General features: G+C 33.9%; 2 protein-coding genes across 3 annotated transcripts; one reads left to right on the top strand and one right to left on the bottom strand.

Moving 5' to 3' along the window:
* Nucleotides 1-2,332: 2,332 nt before the first annotated feature.
* LOC111705798 (glycogenin-1) lies at nucleotides 2,333-12,270 on the top strand. Of its 2 annotated transcripts, none has more exons than XM_023478466.1 (12): nucleotides 2,333-2,449; nucleotides 3,234-3,306; nucleotides 5,395-5,481; nucleotides 5,910-5,942; nucleotides 6,207-6,294; nucleotides 7,815-7,927; nucleotides 8,212-8,327; nucleotides 8,878-8,966; nucleotides 9,221-9,282; nucleotides 9,345-9,386; nucleotides 10,144-10,242; nucleotides 11,952-12,270. In XM_023478466.1, the coding sequence occupies exons 1-12, from the start codon at nucleotides 2,358-2,360 to the stop codon at nucleotides 12,030-12,032; spliced, it is 975 nt and encodes a 324-aa protein (XP_023334234.1). In that variant the 5' UTR covers nucleotides 2,333-2,357; the 3' UTR covers nucleotides 12,033-12,270. The 2 variants fall into 2 exon arrangements, with proteins under 2 accessions (XP_023334234.1, XP_023334235.1); XM_023478467.1 differs by lacking the exon at nucleotides 2,333-2,449 and adding an exon at nucleotides 2,842-2,849.
* An 882-nt stretch (nucleotides 12,271-13,152) lies between these two features.
* Nucleotides 13,153-16,807, bottom strand: LOC111705799 (uncharacterized). The gene is made up of 8 exons (XM_023478468.1): nucleotides 16,772-16,807; nucleotides 16,394-16,426; nucleotides 15,902-16,004; nucleotides 15,135-15,178; nucleotides 14,846-14,900; nucleotides 14,174-14,266; nucleotides 13,736-13,783; nucleotides 13,153-13,550 (listed from the first exon to the last, which is right to left on the bottom strand). Exons 2-8 carry the CDS (start codon nucleotides 16,403-16,405, stop codon nucleotides 13,273-13,275), a joined length of 633 nt encoding a protein of 210 aa, XP_023334236.1. The 5' UTR covers nucleotides 16,406-16,426; nucleotides 16,772-16,807; the 3' UTR covers nucleotides 13,153-13,272.
* Nucleotides 16,808-17,660: the final 853 nt, after the last annotated feature.

Below are 17,660 nucleotides of genomic sequence, written 5' to 3'. Positions count from 1 at the left end.
AACTGTTGTCTATATCGAAGACAAGAGTATTCTATGTGTATTTGTGTATTTTGATAATTAGGAGTTATCCATTTAATATGGGATCCAACATGTGACATTGCATTTTTATCTACTTTTAAACTGTAGAAGACTAGAGTATTCTATGTGTATTTGTGTATTTTGATAATTAGGAGTTATCCATTTAATATGTGGCCCAACATGTGACATAGCATTTTTATCTACTTTTAAACTGTTGTCTATATTGAAGACTAAAGTATTCTATGTGTATTTGTGTATTTTGATATTTAGGGGTTATCCATTTACTATGTGGCCCAACATGTGACATAGCATTTTTATCTACTTTTAAACTGTCTATATTGAAGGTTGAGAAAGGTTAGATTCTGCGTAGTAAGTTTATATTCTGAGATTGCGTAGAATCTGTGTACAGTGCAAACTTTCTGCAAGCCTGGAATCAGATGTTTTTAACACTTGACAGGTTTATATTGTAAACACAGTTTTCAGAGGTCTTAAATAATTCAGACAATTTTCCAATGTAATTTTTAATGGCTACTTTATATTGTGCAGTACGGTTTGTACTGCAACATTGCTGGGACTAACACTAAAAGCAAGGAATATATATCAGGAACCCCCATAGTTCCTTTGTACTACAAAATCAAAAAAGTTGCGGATTTAAAAAAAAATCTTGGATTTTCAAAATTTAATAGAAATAGAATCTTGTTAGAGGCAAATTATTGACATTTTGATCATTTATAAACCTTCCCTGGGGACATGTGAAGTCGAACAAAAAATTTGGGCCAGATCGGTTCAGACGTTTTGACGTTTATTGGATACCAAATAGAGTCTAGTACAATAGATGGCAACGTAGAATTTGTACACTCTCAGTACAGTTGTATTCTTACGTCACAAGTTTCCGACAATATTATCAATAATAGTGATAATTTTGTAATAAAGTGCTTTTCTTACAGTAAAATAAGTGCAATTTTATGCGTTCTTTAGTTTCTGTTTTTACACTTTTTTATTTAATCTTGGAATAAATGTCAACTAATGTGAGACAATTTCGTTTTTCTTGTTATATTTGACACTTATGACGTGTATAATTAGTTCATTTCTCTGTTGCCACCTATTGTACTTGATAATCTATTAATTGGATACAAACAAACAGACTGACAAGCAAAGTATATATATAGTTCAGGAGTTTCTGCGCTAATCAATAGTATAATAATTTACATAAGTAAAGCTTTCAAGTTCCAAACAAAACAAAATAGCCACGCTGAATGAACTCATCCTTACTCAGATTTTCAAAATTCCGATTATTTTTGTATTATCCCTTCAGGATATTTGTCTGTAAATATGCAGTACACTTATCAAAAAGGGGACATTTGTCCGAAAAATATGACGTCATATTAGTAAAAGGGGACATTTGTCCGAATCTGAGAAACCTGAAAAAAACTTGTATTCAATAATAACTAAACAAAAGAGAAAAATTAAACAGAAAAATATGAAGGAAATAAACATGGGTAACGCTGGACACTCAAGCTAGTAAAACAAACAATAAGAAAAATAAAATGATGATAATCATCCGGACACAAAAACGTAATACAGTATGAAAACCTTTCCTGAACCCCCTTTTCTGTTTTATAACGGAGACCCTGCACGTTGTACTGCCAGGAAACAGGTTTGGTTGTTTGTCTACACAACGGATTCATGTGTACAGTACTGCAGCAGTGTTGTTAATTAGATGTCCTCGAATAGACATATGTTGTTATGGTTAATGGTTATATTTGTTACTCCCTTTTTAGTTTTTAAGTTAGCACGCCTTGCGCTAGAGCGCTCAGACTTACTACTTCTGCATTATAATTAAAGTAAACAAAAATACTTGTTTTCCTGAGCCGCTGCAGATCTAAATTCACATTTTATAAGCTGTTGAAAAATGAATGTGAACACATATCCCATGATAATATTGTGTAATAAGATTGAATTTTTTTCGTGTTTTTTAATTTTAATTTTTCTGAAGTTCTTTTAACCTCATCAGAACCAAAACTTTAAAGGGTTTCGAATTTTCAAAAATAAATGTGCACTGAGAAGTTTCCCTTCTGATATTCATCACACCCTTTATTTCAACTCTACGGACAAAATCATGGAGAGGAGGCTGGGTGGTCGAGAATTCCCCCTCCATCAAATACAAACCTTGCATAGTTAAAAAATGGTTTTTCTGGGACAGGGTTTAAGTTAAAAAGATATAACATAGTTATGATATTTTAGTCGGATATACATAAATTTTAATTAAGGGTTGTAACAGATCGAAATGAAGGAATTCGAGTTTTTTAATTATATACATTTTTATAATTTAGATAAAAATGGAGGCCTGGGTAACCCTTGCCACTAATGACAGTTACAGTGCTGGTGCACTTGCATTAGCTTCTAGCCTACGTAGAGTTGGAACCACAAGGTACATAGATTCTTCTGTAAGGCACTGTTGGAACCACAAGGTAGATAGATCCTTCTGTAAGAAACTGTTGGAACCACAAGGTAGATAGATCCTTCTGTAAGGAACTGTTGGAACCACTAGGTAGATAGATCCTTCTGTAAGGAACTGTTGGAACCACTAGGTAGATAGATCCTTCTGTAAGGAACTGTTGGAACCACAAGGTAAATAGATCCTTCTGTAAGGAACTGTTGGAACCACAAGGTAGATAGATCCTTCTGTAAGGAACTGTTGGAACCACAAGGTAGATAGATCCTTCTGTAAGGAACTGTTGGAACCACAAGGTAGATAGATTCTTCTGTAAGGAACTGTTGGAACCACAAGGTACATAGATTCTTCTGTAAGGAACTGTTGGAACCACAAGGTAGATATTCTGTAAGGAACTGTTGGAACCACTAGGTAGATAGATCCTTCTGTAAGGAACTGTCGACGTAATTTCAAGTTATATCAATAAAAAGAGTAAAATGTCCGATTCACATTGGTACTTTTAAAAATTCTATACTGAAAAGCAACCATGAATATTTATTTTATGTTTCTGATGCATGAATCTGCATCTATGGAAAATTATGATTTTTAGTGGGAAGAACAAGAATATTTCCATCTTTTATGCTTTGGCAAACGTTTCCAGGTTACCGTTGTGAATCGAACATGTATCTTTAAATTGAGGGTCTTTAACAATTAAATTGACAGTCCAATTGCATGTAAGTTTCTTTATTCGTACAAAAAATTAATATTTTTTCGTTTGAAGGCAGCTAGTGTGCATGGTTACTCAGGGAGTTGGTGCTAAAATGTTAACAGCGCTCAAGAAGAAATTTGATCAGGTAGATTGTAGGATAATTGTATTCAGGTTTATTCATGTATCTCTAGGTTGTGTATCCTTTTATCTCTAGGTTGTGTATCCCTGTATATCTAGGTTGTGTTTCCTTGTATCTCTAGTTATCTATCCTTGTATCTTTAAGTTATCTATCCTTATGTCTCTAGGTTGTGTATCCTTGTATATCTAAGTTATGTATCCTGTTATGTATCCTTGTATATCTGAGTTGTGTTTCCTTTTATATCTAGGTTTTGTATCCTTGTATCTCTTAAGTTGTCTATCCTTGTATCTCTAAGTTATCTATCCTTGTGTCTTTAGGTTGTGTATCCTTGTATATCTAGGTTGTGTATCCTTGTATATCTAGGTTGTGTAGCCATGTAATCTTAGTTGAGTATCCTTTTATATCTAGGTTGTGTATCCTTGAATATCTAGGTTGTATACCTGATCTTTAGGTTGTATATTCCTCTATATCTAGATTTTATCCCTNTTTATCCCTTCATCTTAAGGTTGTGTACCCCTGCATCTAATCTCTGTATCTCTAGTCGGCTTTACCACCCAGATTCAATTCACTTTGCATATCTGGGTCCATTGCTCTAACAATTTGCTTTCTATTGTTCGATGTCATCCATCCACATTATTCGATGATGGGTTCTATGGTGGGGTTCTGGTTTGAAATATTTTTAACTCATGAAATAACTCTTTCCATAACAGGTTTGTTAGACAAAGGCTTTTTTAACTTTTCAAACCAATCAAACACTTCCTTTAGATTACCCCAGGATTACCCCCAGGATTACCCCAGGATTACCCCAGGATTACCCCAGGATTACCCCAGGATTACCCCAGGATTACCCCAGGATTACCCCCATATTCCGGACCTTTTTCTACAAAAGCTACTTTTCTATCCAGCTCATACTTGCCCAGTTTTTCATAATTATATCTGCATTTGCTATTCCTGTGCATCCAGGTATTCTTTTGACTTATCTTATACATCTGGAATATTGGCTTCCTGTAGCATCCCTATAGCTCTTGTAATGTGGTCTTGGCTCTCTTGTGTCGCGGTATTTTCCCATGTATCTTAATACAACTGCTTTTCCTCTTGTATTCTGGCCTGTTGCATACCTCTTTGCATTTCTGCTATTTACTGCATCTCTTGCTTTGCTGTTCGCTCCATTCTTTGCAGCAATTGCTGTTCTCCGCCTTGAGGATTCATCATGTTCATTTCTGTTTCTGACTTGTCTTCACTAGGCAGACTAGGGTATAATAATTATACAGTGTCTAGTGTTGCTGTTGTTTCTTCTGATGCAATATCTCCTCGTTTTATTTCTCTTCTTACGTTGTAGAACCAAGGACTTTTATGGCTTATCTTCCTTGGATTAATTGGCATTCACTCAGGGTTCTTCTAACTCTTGCCGTTACTATCATTTATAGAAATGCTGTACTCTTCAAAGTTCGTCCCCCCCAACTGTATCAGTCCAGGCACAACCAGTACGCGATCCCTTTCAATCAGGAAACAACTCAGCTGGTTCTAAATGCCACACAAGGACATACAAACATAGGCTACTTATCCAGCCCTTCTCATAACTCTAAATGCCACAAAAGGACACAAGCATAGCCTACTTATCCAGCCCTGAATCGATCTTTAGCCTATAACAAGGTATGATCTCAATTAGTATGTTTTAACGAAACTGAATTACTCTACACTGTAATCAAAGCGGAGTTCTGATTATAACTATTTTTTAAAATCTCTGTTACATGTAAGTTCCAATACGTATTCACAATATTGCGCAGGTATATAATCTAATCACAATACATGGCTATTAGAATCGTATTACAAGTTTTACGTAGTTTACGTATTACAAAGATTAACGCAGTTAGATTCTAGACATTGAAGAACGCATTTTATATATTTATGTTTGTTCAAACAGCATTTATTACATGTATCCGTGTTTCTATAGGTTGTATCCCTTTCTATCGTTGTAGTAACTCTGGAGTGTATCCCTGTATCTATAGGTTGTATCGCTTTATCTCTAGATTGTATCCCTTTATCTCTAGGTTGTTTCCCTGTATCTATAGGGTTGTATAATTGTATCTCTAGGTTGTGTCTGTGGAAGAGATGGATAGTGGCGATGCTGAGAATTTAAGATTGTTGGATCGACATGATCTTGGAATTACTTTTACTAAGGTAAAATTTTTTAAAAAAGAACAAGTTAAAGGTCAAAACTTTTAGTTTGCGATTCGTGAGATCTAGCAGATCTCCATATCTAGTCAGTCTCCATATCTAGCCATGCGGATCACGATTCTCCGGAAATCTCTTGATTGTACGACCTGAGCTGAAAACTTCAGATTGGGATATCCTTAATCCCGATCGGTTAATTAATCTGGAGATTAAAAATAAGAAGAGAACAAGAATTATTTAATCTCGAGATTAAGAAAAAGAGTGGATCAAGCATTAATCCCGATATCTACCATTCAAAAGTTTCCAGCTCTGGAAGGATTGACTAAAGAATCAAGCACTTATCTTTCAAACTTAAAAGTTTTGACCTCTGGTTCTATTTCTAATAATTTAAGTCCTCAAAAATAAAAATCTTCACTTACAAACATTTTTTACAGATTAGATGTTGGACTCTCACCCAGTACTCTAAAGTAAGCAAAATATTTAGTTTAAAATTCCAAATTGTTTGATATATTTTAAACATTTTTATCAAGATGTTGAAATGCATAATATTCTTGATGGGGGCATGTTTCTCTCTGTAAAAGCTATAAATGTGAAAAAGTCAAATTTCTGCGAATATATCTCGTAATTATAAGAAAAACAACAATGTTTTGGTTGCACATTAGAAATTCAAAACTAGCTCGTTCTTCTTATTAGCTCTTGAAAAATATCGACTAAATATCGACGTGCTCTAGTGTGTGTTTCTGGACGCTGACACAATGCTGATCTCGAATGCTGATGAACTATTTGACCGGGAGGAGTTCTCAGCTGCTCCAGATGCAGGTCAACCTTATGCCTTGACCGTGCCAAGTGGTGGAAAGGGGGGGGGGTTGCAGGATGGACAGACTGATTTCTATCTATAAACTTAACGTATATTTGTTTTCGTCGTTTTTTAATCTTTTCAAAGATGAAAATTGAAAATATTTGGATTTTACATTGAGCCTGGTATTTTTACTTAATCATAATTTCTTGCTTTGATTTCTTAAAAGGAGTGATCGGCAATGTATGGTAGTTGAACTGAGAATGTAGTTATGTGAAGAAATTTTTTAGTATTCATTTGAGACATATAAAACGTTTTATGTATATTATATATGATGTATATTTACCGAGTTTGAGTGTAAAGTCGACGTTCAGAATCATCCATTTAAAATTCAGTGATGGTGATGGACCAAACCTCTGTAGAGTAAAAAAGTAGATGTTAGTTCCACATTTATTGAAAATATATTTCGGTCTGGGTTGACCCTCGTCAGTTCTAACGATATAATAACCATCAAATCGATAAAAAAATAAGAAATGTAAAAATCACAAGAAGATAAACAAACAAAAAGATTATTCAAAATAAAAATTTGGGCTGTCAAATGGACATAAGGGAAATTAACTCGGATTATGAGATGGGAAAAAGATAATTTGCAAATATTCACTTTCTAAAAAAATGTTTAAGACAATTATTATTCCTTGAGATTGTTTCTTCACAAAGATTAAAAACAAACTGTGTAGATGTGTGAATATAGAGTTGGGTGGTTACGCTTTGAGACTCGATTTAAGAAAAAAAAATTAAATAATGACGACAAAAAATGTAAAAAAAATGTACAGTGAACTAATTAGATGTTTAGGAACATGTTTCTCAATTGAAATTTTCTCAATAAATCAATGTTAAAAAGAATTATTTCTTTTTCATCATTATAATTTCTTATTCTTTTAATCTTTATTCATTTGTTCACGGATTTCTTCAAATTCTTCAAATGTCGTCTTTTCAATAAAAATTCCAGGAAATCTTCAGAAATGTTTGAACAATGAGACATTACAGAAACCAATAACTTAATGTTCCTAAACAACTAAAAAGATTACTGTTGAATTTTTACTACTTTTTTCATCGTCTTTATTGAATAATTTGTTGAAAACCGATTCTCAAAATCATCTTTCAAAAAGAAAAATCTACGAGGATTTCATAGAATGAATTTGCACTCCTGATGAACAAATATGCACCGTAAAAACGTCTGATAGGTCTCAAATGATTTCTAAACGATTACTCCAATACTGCATTCTCAGTTTAACTACCATACATTGCCGGTCACTCCCTTATAAAAAATAGTTATTAGGCATATACATATACAATATACATGGTTTAAATCCCAATGATTAAATCTGTGCCCTATTTTTGTAATCCTTTTTATTCTCGCAACTTTTTAGCAGTCCATACACAATAGTGTTACAAGATATACAATTTTATGCATAAAATATCTAACAATTATTCCATATTTATTCTAATTTTCAATATTTAAATTCATTTATTTATTGAGTAGGATGGCCAGACTGTTTCAACAGTGGAGTTTTTGTATTAAAACCAAGTTTAGAAACATACTCCGCCATTCTCAAACATGCGGCAGATACTGGATCATTTGACGGCGGAGATCAGGTATTCTTAAATACGCGGCAGATACTGGATCATTTGACGGCGGAGATCGGGTATTCTCAAACACGGTGAACTTATTAGTTGTTCAGGAACAGGTTTAGAAAATAAAAATTAACTCTTCTCATCGAAATAAGTTATCTTATTTAGTTATAAGTGTCTGTAATGTCTCATTGTTCACAAACATTTGCTTTAGATTTTATTGAATTTTTATTGAAAAGACATTTAAAGAATTTGCAGAAATCTGCGAATTAATTACAGAGATGAAATATAACAATTCTTTTTATTAGGGTTTATTGAACACCTATTTCTCTGACTGGGCAACTAAGGATATATCAAAACATCTTCCTTTTATCTACAATATGGTGGCTAGTGCTTCATACTCCTACCTTCCCGCTTACAAGAAGTAGGTTTAAATCTGATATTTACCAAGATATTGACCTCCCATACATCCCCTGTTGACTTCTCCTTCCCTCTTCCTGTCCATACTATTCTGCTAACATCCCTGACATCCCTGACATCCCGCTCAGGACCTGCAGTTTTCTCTTTCTGACCAACCCCTGACTGTGGACCAACCAACCCCCTGACTGTGGACCAACCAACCCCTGACTGTGGACCAACCAACCCCNNNNCTGTTGACCAACCTACCCTGACTGTTGACCAACCCACCCCTGACTGTTGACCAACCCACCCCTGACTGTTGACCAACCTACCCCTAACTGTCGGCCAACCAACCCCAGACTGTTGACCAACCAACCCCTGACTGTCGGCCAACCAACCACTGACTGTTGACCAACCTACCCCTGACTGTTGACTAACCAATCCCTGACTGTTAACTAACCAATCTCTGACTGTTCAACAACCAAACATCGACTGTTAACCAACCAACCCATGACTGTTAACCAACCAACCCCTGGGGTTGTTGACCATAATGACAAAACAAAGTTTTTGTTAAGGTTTGGACAGAATGTTAAAATTATACATTTTATTGGTGCAACTAAACCGTGGTTGGTTGGATTTGACTCTAGAGGAGAACCTCTTGTTGGTAAGATGTCTTTTTTCTCTCCCACGGCCCACGGGCAGCCGTAGTACATTTGAATTTCCGAGCCGGGTCAACCTCTCCGGTCCCAGTTTGTACTGTATCGCCCAGACATTGGGTAAATAAAGCAGACACTCAATAGGACTAGCCGGTGCAACATGGTTGACGCGGTCAGACTTTAGGTTGAATTTACTTTTACTGAAGGGTCAGAAGTGCGTGCTCAAAAAATGACAAAGGTTTAAAATTTACTCTTTTTTCAGGAAATACCGAATCTCACACCAAAAGTCATCTTCAACTCTGGTGGCAGATATTTTCAACTGAGGTAAATCATTCAAGTTTTTGAGAATTTTTACCGAAATTAATTTTTAATTCTTCTACGATTAGGTTAAGCCACTGCTTGTGGAGCACTGCGAAGGCGGCCAAACGGTGAGCATTTTGTGATTTAAGAATATTTATTTTTAATAATTTTACGTGTTGACTTTTGAAAAAAAATTGTTGCTTAGCAGAGTCAATTTAAAGTAAAACTTCTGGCTATGGCTTAAAATTAAAATGTGGGGGAATTTTTTTTTCCTATTTTGGCCAGGAACTTAATTCCATATATGTGCTTGCCGAACAATTTTACAGAATAAGTAATTACACTAGCCGTATCTAGTTCTGCTACTATCACTAACTTGATTGTCGTCTTATTTCTTTAATCCTTTTCAAAAATATCGTTGATAATCCTATATTTAGTTAAAGAAAGAAATATATTTTAAATTATAAGTTTAAAAATAGAAAATGTATAGAAGATATTTTGGAAAATAACATTACAACTATTTTCTTTTGCTGAAAACAAGCTAATAATTAGATTAGACAACTTTTCAAAACAAAAACCTAAAATTTTCAAACCTGGATAATAGAACTAAAATGCCAAAATGATCATTTCACTCGTTTTTAGTTCATTTTTTTACTTGAACTTCTCTTTCACAATCCCATATCTCTATTTTTCATTTATTGTCAATAAGTGATTTTAAGCGAGCTGAGAACTCTTTGAAACGCGCCAATTTTTTACTTTTTTGTGGAATTTGACAGTTTACAAACTCTTCGGTGGTCGAATGCTAACAGCGCCACGGAGTAACTTTCGTTCGTTTCTTGCACAGCTCCATACTTTAAATTATGTTATTAAAAATCTAATATTTTGAAGGATTATCCCTTCTTGAGAGTTGAGGTTGGATCTAACTACTCCTCAAATCCTCCAGCTCCAGCTGCCCCTCCAGCAGATAGTAGAGGAGATTGGGAGAAGGTGACATTTTCTTTAACATCATAATAAGTTGTAGTTTGTGTTCGGTATAGTTTTTAATTCGTTTTTTAGAAAGGACTTCTAAGAAATATGAGCAGTTATGTATTATATGTTCTAAAAATATGAGTAGTTATATGTGTTCTAGAAATATGAGTAGTTATATATGTTCTAAAAATATGAGTAGTTGTATGTGTTCTTAAAATATGAGTAGTAATGTATGTTCTAAAAATATGAGTGGTTATATATGTTCTAAAAATATGAGTACTTATATGTGTTCTAAAAATATGAGTAGTTATATGTGTTCTAAAAATATGAGTAGTTATGTGTTCTAAAAATATGAGCACTTATATGTGTTCTAAAAATATGAGTAGTTATACATGTTCTAAAAATATGAGTAGTTATATGTGTTCTAAAAATATGAGTAGTTATATGTGTTCTAAAAATATGAGTAGTTATATAGGGTCTTAAAATATAAATAGTTATATATGTTCTAAAAACTTTTGAATTCCTAAAATATAACCTGAAATATGCTTTTCTCATTTGGCGTAGAATCGAAACTTGAAGCTACGAATATACCAGTTATGTTTCATACATGTTTTAATCTAATTAATTAAAAGCAAACTTTTAAAGAACACGAAAGGCCAAATTTGCCAAACCTCGTGAATTTTTTGGAGCCTGCATTAAAGCCAGATAGTTGAATTTTTAGAAATGGATAAAAAATGATGCCTCTAAGGAGTAATTACAACTTAACTAGGTTGTCGTTAATAAAAGTGAGAGTTTTTGTAATTTACCCAACCTGACTCTTTAAAACTTATTCCATCTGTTTTGTAGCAATCAGTTATTTGAACAAGTTTTTCCCGTTAAAGAACCATATTTTGAGTTAATTGCTATTTTTCATTCCTATCAGATGTTTCTGTACTCAACCCAATTAATTATGACTTGTCTTAAATTCTGAGATGAACCCGGGGGAGGTTTACTTGAAGTACGAGAATCTAAATACATTAGAGATTTTATGACTGAACTCAGAGGAATGAACATAAAAAAATAGTTTTTATTTCATTGTGAACTGTAATTTAGTATCTTTTTAAAAAAAGAGTATTGTTTATGTCACTCTTTAAAAGGTTTAAATACCCCACCTTAAACAAGCCGCCCCCCCCCCCTCCCCCTGATTTACGTAAATGTTCGTTAATTAGATCGACCCCCACCCCACTTTATACACATACATCTAAACAGTTTGTTTTAATCTTTGTGACAAAAACAATCTCAAGGAATAATAATTGTCTAAAACATTTTTTTTAAGTGAATATTCGCAAATTATCTTTTTTCCATCTCATAATCTGAGTTCGTTTCCCTTATGTCCATTTGACAGCCAAATTTTTGTTTTTAAATCTTTTTCGTTTGTTTATTTTCTTGTGGTTTTTAACAATTTAAAAAAAAAGTTTGTTATCGATTTTAATGGTTATTTTCGTTAGAACTGACGAGGGTCAACCCAGACCGAAATATATTTTCAATTAATGTGGAATTAACATCTACTTTTTTTTACTCTACAGAGGTTTGGTCCATCACCATCACCGAATTTTGAACCCGGGGTTCTCTCCTGTTTTCTGTAACCGGCGAACATACGACAACTTTTCCACAGAAATTTCCTTCAGGATTTTTTCCCTTTCATTCATTTGAATCTTTTTCTACATTTTTATCTTAATCTTTTCCAGGGGTCTCCCGATTTTACTGGAACTGCCGCTTTCAACAATATTTTGAAGAAAATGGATGAAACCCTGTCCGCGGAAAAATAAACAGAAACCCTGTCTGCATGGATAAATGAACGGAAACCCTGTTTGCTGATAAAAAACGGAAACCCTGTTCTTAGAATCTGAAAGTGAAAGCTCCGGAATCTCTTGTACTCTGGCGCAGTAAATTCCAAATTTGCCATTTTATTTTATAAAACTTTATTTCGTGAAACTTAAAGTTAGCATCTTTTATGTAAATTTTGTTCATAATGTTTTATTGTTAATAAAATATTCATTTGGATTATTTTGGACGAATTCAATATTTTTATCTTATGTTACTTGAAGTGTTATACAATCGGGATAGAGGGAAAGTATTTGAAGATATTATAAATCTGAACTAGCCTAATTTTTATTATCAAAATTCGAATTTTTTTCTTAAATTCTTTTTTGAAAATGATTATAATGTATGGAGTGCTATTGTACGTTAATCCTTTGCTAATGTATAGGGTAGGAACTACATACACAGAGCATACTGCAGCATATATTAAAGGGTAGGTCATAATTTTCGCTCAGTTGTTAAACAGTACATTCCTTCCATATGGGCGGAAATATAGCACCCTGGTTTAAACTCCCTGACTTACATGGTACACAAACTTTAAAATAATGATGGAATTTTGATTGTCATAAATCCACGAAGCCAAGGTTTTAATAAATATTTGAGACTGTCATTCATAACTTTTTATTTTAAAAAATCGGGTAATAAAGAAGTTCTTGTTCTAAAGTCATTTTGCCCTTGCCCTGCAGATATTGTCATTTTTCTATGTTTGAAAGTGTTGATTCTGATATTTCCTGCAAGCCATTTTTGTAGAGAAACCACAGTTTAAAAAAATCAGTTTTCAAAATTATAAACATTTATATCTTCTTTGCTCAGACCCTCCTCTCACATCAGACAAAGCTGTTAAAGGTTTCGGTGTGTATCAGGCATTGCCTTTTTTGCTTAAAGGTTCTCTTAGATAATTTATAATGATGAAATAAGGACATTTTTTTACTCTTAACTTTTTCACTCATATGTTTAACTTATTATTTATTACATATAATTTATAACCGATTTCAATCCTTCCCTGCAAAGTTTTAGGCATAAAAACTCATTTTGTGGTGAACTATTCTAGAGTTAAAAATAAATAAATCAAAGTTAAACATCATTTATTCATATTTTTAGCTGAATTAAATAAAAAACATAACAAATATTTCATAGAAATTACATTAAATTAAGTATCCACATGGATCACAATGGGTCAATGGGGTTTTAACCAAGAAGTGGGGCTTGGGGAGCGCCATAGGAGTCAACATTATCAAAGGAGACAGGGGCACTGTAGGACACCTGAGGGGCGGTATCATATGACACAACCTGGGCAGGGGCGCTATAGGACACCTGAGGGGCGGTATTGTATGACACAACCTGGGCAGGGGAGCTGTAAGTGACCTGAGGAGCGGCATCGTAAGATACAGGGGAGCTGTATGTAATAGGAGAGGAATATACATCAGAGCTAACAACAGAGTAGGGGGGATCAACAACATAAACTCCTGAACAAATTAGAAATTTAAAGATCAAAATTTGTCTGAACCTTTGCCTTTGCGTTCGAGGTTCAGAGGTTTAGAATTAAAACTTCAATAATTATGAGAGCGTGTTAAAAAGATCATGAACCGAAATTTAGCAAAATTATCGGAGTTAGGAAAAATTTAAATTTTGGGAAAGAGGGAAAACTCACCGTCATCAGATCCACCGAATCCAAAACCTGCAGATGCTCCAGCATTTACTAAAATAAAGAACATCAGTGCTTAAGTCAATATTCCTATACCGTTATCCACAAAATGATTTTTGAATGAAGACTGGACAAATCCGTACAATCGGCAGTACAGTCTCATCCTGCACACAGTTTATTCTTTCTGGAAAAACTGGAAAAATCCCTCCCTGTCCCACTTTCAGAATTGGTTTGAAAGGCCAAATTTGCATAAATAGGGGGGGGGGGGGGGGGTTAAAAATTGATTTAAAATTTCAACAAGCAACATATGGTAAAATGAAGAACTCCAGCATTTCACAAATATGTGCTTATTGGAAAGAAGAACCATGCAAGATTGGTCATTAAAAATAAATTCCTTTTTTTTTTGTTTTTCTGTAGATTAGAAAATATATGATTAGTCCTCACCTTCAGGTAGACCGAAGGGAAGGTTGGCACCTACTCCACCAGATACTCCAACATGTACTCCATCATCACGGGTCAGATACTTGTACAGTAGATCTAAACAGATACATGTACAGGAGATCTACGCAGATACAGATTTATGTAAAGTAAACCTAAACATATACAGATACATATGTACAGTAGATCTAAGCATTAGATCTACTCAAGAAAATGTGTAAACAGATTACAGATGCATGTAATTGTACATTGTACATTCGGTTAAAGTGTAGGAATATGCAGAATACAGACACTTGAAGGGTTACCAAAACTATCAAGAAAATTATAATTTCTCTAGAAAACGGCTTGTGAATTTCGAAAGAAAAGATAAGTAACAAAATGGCCGAAATGTATATTCTAACTTATGACTTTTCGGAGACCTGTTTTTAATCCGTTCAATAAATACTATACGTTGTCTGTCCTTTTAAGTATGTATTTTATTATTCTTGCAACAGACAAGAGATAAAACGGCCTAAATTTTTGCTTTTGCATTTTCAGGTAACGATAAAGTTACACACTTTTATGTTTGATGGCGTTATTCATTTGATAATCTTGAAAATCTAAAAATGATCAAATGTAATTTAATTCTTTCTAAATCAAAATGTTGAATCTTTTAAATAAAAATTATGCAATTCTTACATTTTCCCCCGAGTCCTAAAGCGACGGCCTTAGCTCCAACCAGCGCTGTCCCAATCTAGAAAAAAGATATAAAACTCAAATTTTGTCAACAAGGTCGATTGCAAACAATTCGTTTTATTTTTTCATGTACTCAAAGTAGAAAAAAATAGTTATTTTAGGAAGGAAAAGGTGAATATTTTGCTGAGAAAAAAAAAATGAACAAAAATATTTATTTTTACTTATTTGAGGGGTTTATTGACATATCTAAAGCTAAAAAGAAAAATTGCATTTTAAAGTTTTTAAGAATTACCCCTGCAGCTGTACCGAAACCAGACAGGACCGGTGCCACAGCATCTTAAATAGAATATTTTTATATGTCAGATAAATCGATCAGAAACATCCTAACATTGAATTTTGAATTCTTCTTAAAAAGATGTTTTTTAACATCCTCCCCCCCCCCAAAAAAAAACTCCTTGAAACACAAAATCAACATTGTATTTCTGGTTTTAACAAAAGAGTTAGTTAATCGCTATAAACTTTGTAAAGCTCCTGGTAGTGTTATTTTACAATCAACTTCCAGAGATAGCGGCATTATATTGTACCAGCTTGGGAAGCCAGCTTTACATAGAACCTAAACTTTCTCCATCAATGTCAACCTACGATCAATCCTTGAACCAAGCTTAATTAATATTCCCGTGGTTCTACCGAGTTCCCCAATAAAAATTTGAAGCAAATCGGTCCAGGTGTTCCCGAACTATACTCGGACATCCAAACAGACAAATAAACAAACGCCCAAACAGAGATTACTAATTTATACATATAGATATATTCTGAAAAATATTTTTTTTAAACAGTTGTTGTATATGAAGACGACTTTCGATTTTTTATTTATACCAAGCTTTTTGACATCTTGGATCACATAAACATGGAAACAAAGAGAAGCTGCCAATTAACAGCTTCTCTCTGTTTACTTGTAAACTTGTAATTTGAAAAAAGCTTGTTAAAAATCAAAACTTGGAATAAAATGTCGTCTTCAATTACTTGATATGAACACCAACCACTGTATAAACATTACACCTGCAGCAGTTGAAAGAACTCCTAGAGTTCTCTTCTGTCTCTTGAGAGTGTTGATAGTTGCTCCTTGAGCACAGATAGCTCCAACAGCAACCAGGAATACGACCTAGCAACAAACAGAGGGTAAAGAAGGAGAAAGTAAAGTAAAATAACCTATCCCACCCAACCAACAAACTATTAATTCACTATCTCTCACTCATTTTACCCAACCCTTTGTTACATGTAGATTGACCCTCACCACGGAATTTTCTGACTTTAATTAGGCTCTATTTAGCTTTTCATAGAATAAAGGAAAGGAAAGGCCAACCATGTTGAGTTGCAAAGATATAGGAATTAGAAAATCAGAGTTTGTGGCAAAAACGCAATTCTTTTCTGAGTCACAAAACCAAGCAACGTGTTTTAGAATTCATTGACTTTAACCCTAAAAGAAAGGGAAAATATTTTTCAAAAGTTTACTAATATCCTGAACTTTTTTCTAGAGTTTAGGGTTGTTACCTTTGGGTTCATAGTTATTGTTGTAGTGAAGATCTGAATAAAAACATTGCCATGTTTTGTAGTTAAACACAAACAAAAGCTGTATACAAAGTGTAAACAATGAAGAAGTTTTATTATTTGCTAAAATTAGTTCATGGAACTGATAACTCGACTAAAACTTTTAAAATGCACCGCTGTTAGAAATAAATTCTTTTTAAGATTCCATTTCTATTTTAAAACTGTTCGTATATTTACAAAATCAAAACAAAAACAAATTTAAACGGAAAAAGTGCCAATATACCAATAAGAATGTTGGTAACAATTTGGAAAGGAACAAATATTTAGATATATTTTACTGTTGGCTTTAACTTTAAACAAAATAAAAGTTGAAAGTTTAACCCTAGTAGGACAGGGCAATGCCTGAAGATGTTTCCTGACGAAGGGTTAACCTGAGAATGAATTTGAAGCTGCAAATCTGGGTTTCTATACCCTTACTTGACATTGAGAAGGGGGGGGGGGGCACAGCGAGCGTCAGGCCATGGCTTAGAAGGGTTAACGGTAAGCTTGCGCGTGCGCGTTAGGAGAACAAGGCACAGGTTTGGTTAAAAAAAATATTTTTCCACATAAATTGTTGCCAACTCATAGAATTTGCTTGAAAAAATGTTTTAAAATGTTTTAGAAACGCCGGATCCCCCTCCCCCATCCCGCCCATCCTTTACAATCTTTTAAATATATACTTAAAAGTTAAGAGAAAGTTGGGATTTCCAATTTCCAGGTAGGACAGGGTTAAATGAGGGGGGGGGTATCTCCTCTATGCAGTTTATCAGTTTATGTATGTGGGTTACATTGAGATCACTGTGTACAATCTAAAGTTCACGCAGCTTTCAGAAGTGGTTTNGGGGGGGGTATTGGGTTAAAGGGAGGGTCAGTGTAGTTTAGCTGGAAAAGAAATCGAGAGTATCTTATTATAATTATAATTTTATAAGTATATTATTGGTCACCATTTCTTTTTATTTTATTAAATAATTCACTTTAAAATTACGCTTACTGTCCCTTTAAATGGTGAAAGCTTTTGGAAGTTGGACCGGGATTTTTCACTACATTTTTTTTCTTGATCATATGACAATGTCATAATTCCTTTGACATAGAAACGCAAACTTAAAGGGAGTGTTCGCGAAAAATGAAAGGGGGTATAGGGTTAATGCGATAAAAAAGCGCTTTTGATCGCTACTAATCTTACTTCTATCTGTTGCGTCTATAAGGTGAAAATTGTTAAAAACGACTCACA

This window comes from Eurytemora carolleeae, unplaced genomic scaffold (assembly GCF_000591075.1).
Source record: "Eurytemora carolleeae unplaced genomic scaffold, Eaff_2.0 scaffold190, whole genome shotgun sequence".
NCBI classification, from domain to species: Eukaryota; Metazoa; Arthropoda; class Copepoda; order Calanoida; family Temoridae; genus Eurytemora; species Eurytemora carolleeae.
This window is presented reverse-complemented; position numbering and strand designations above follow the sequence as displayed.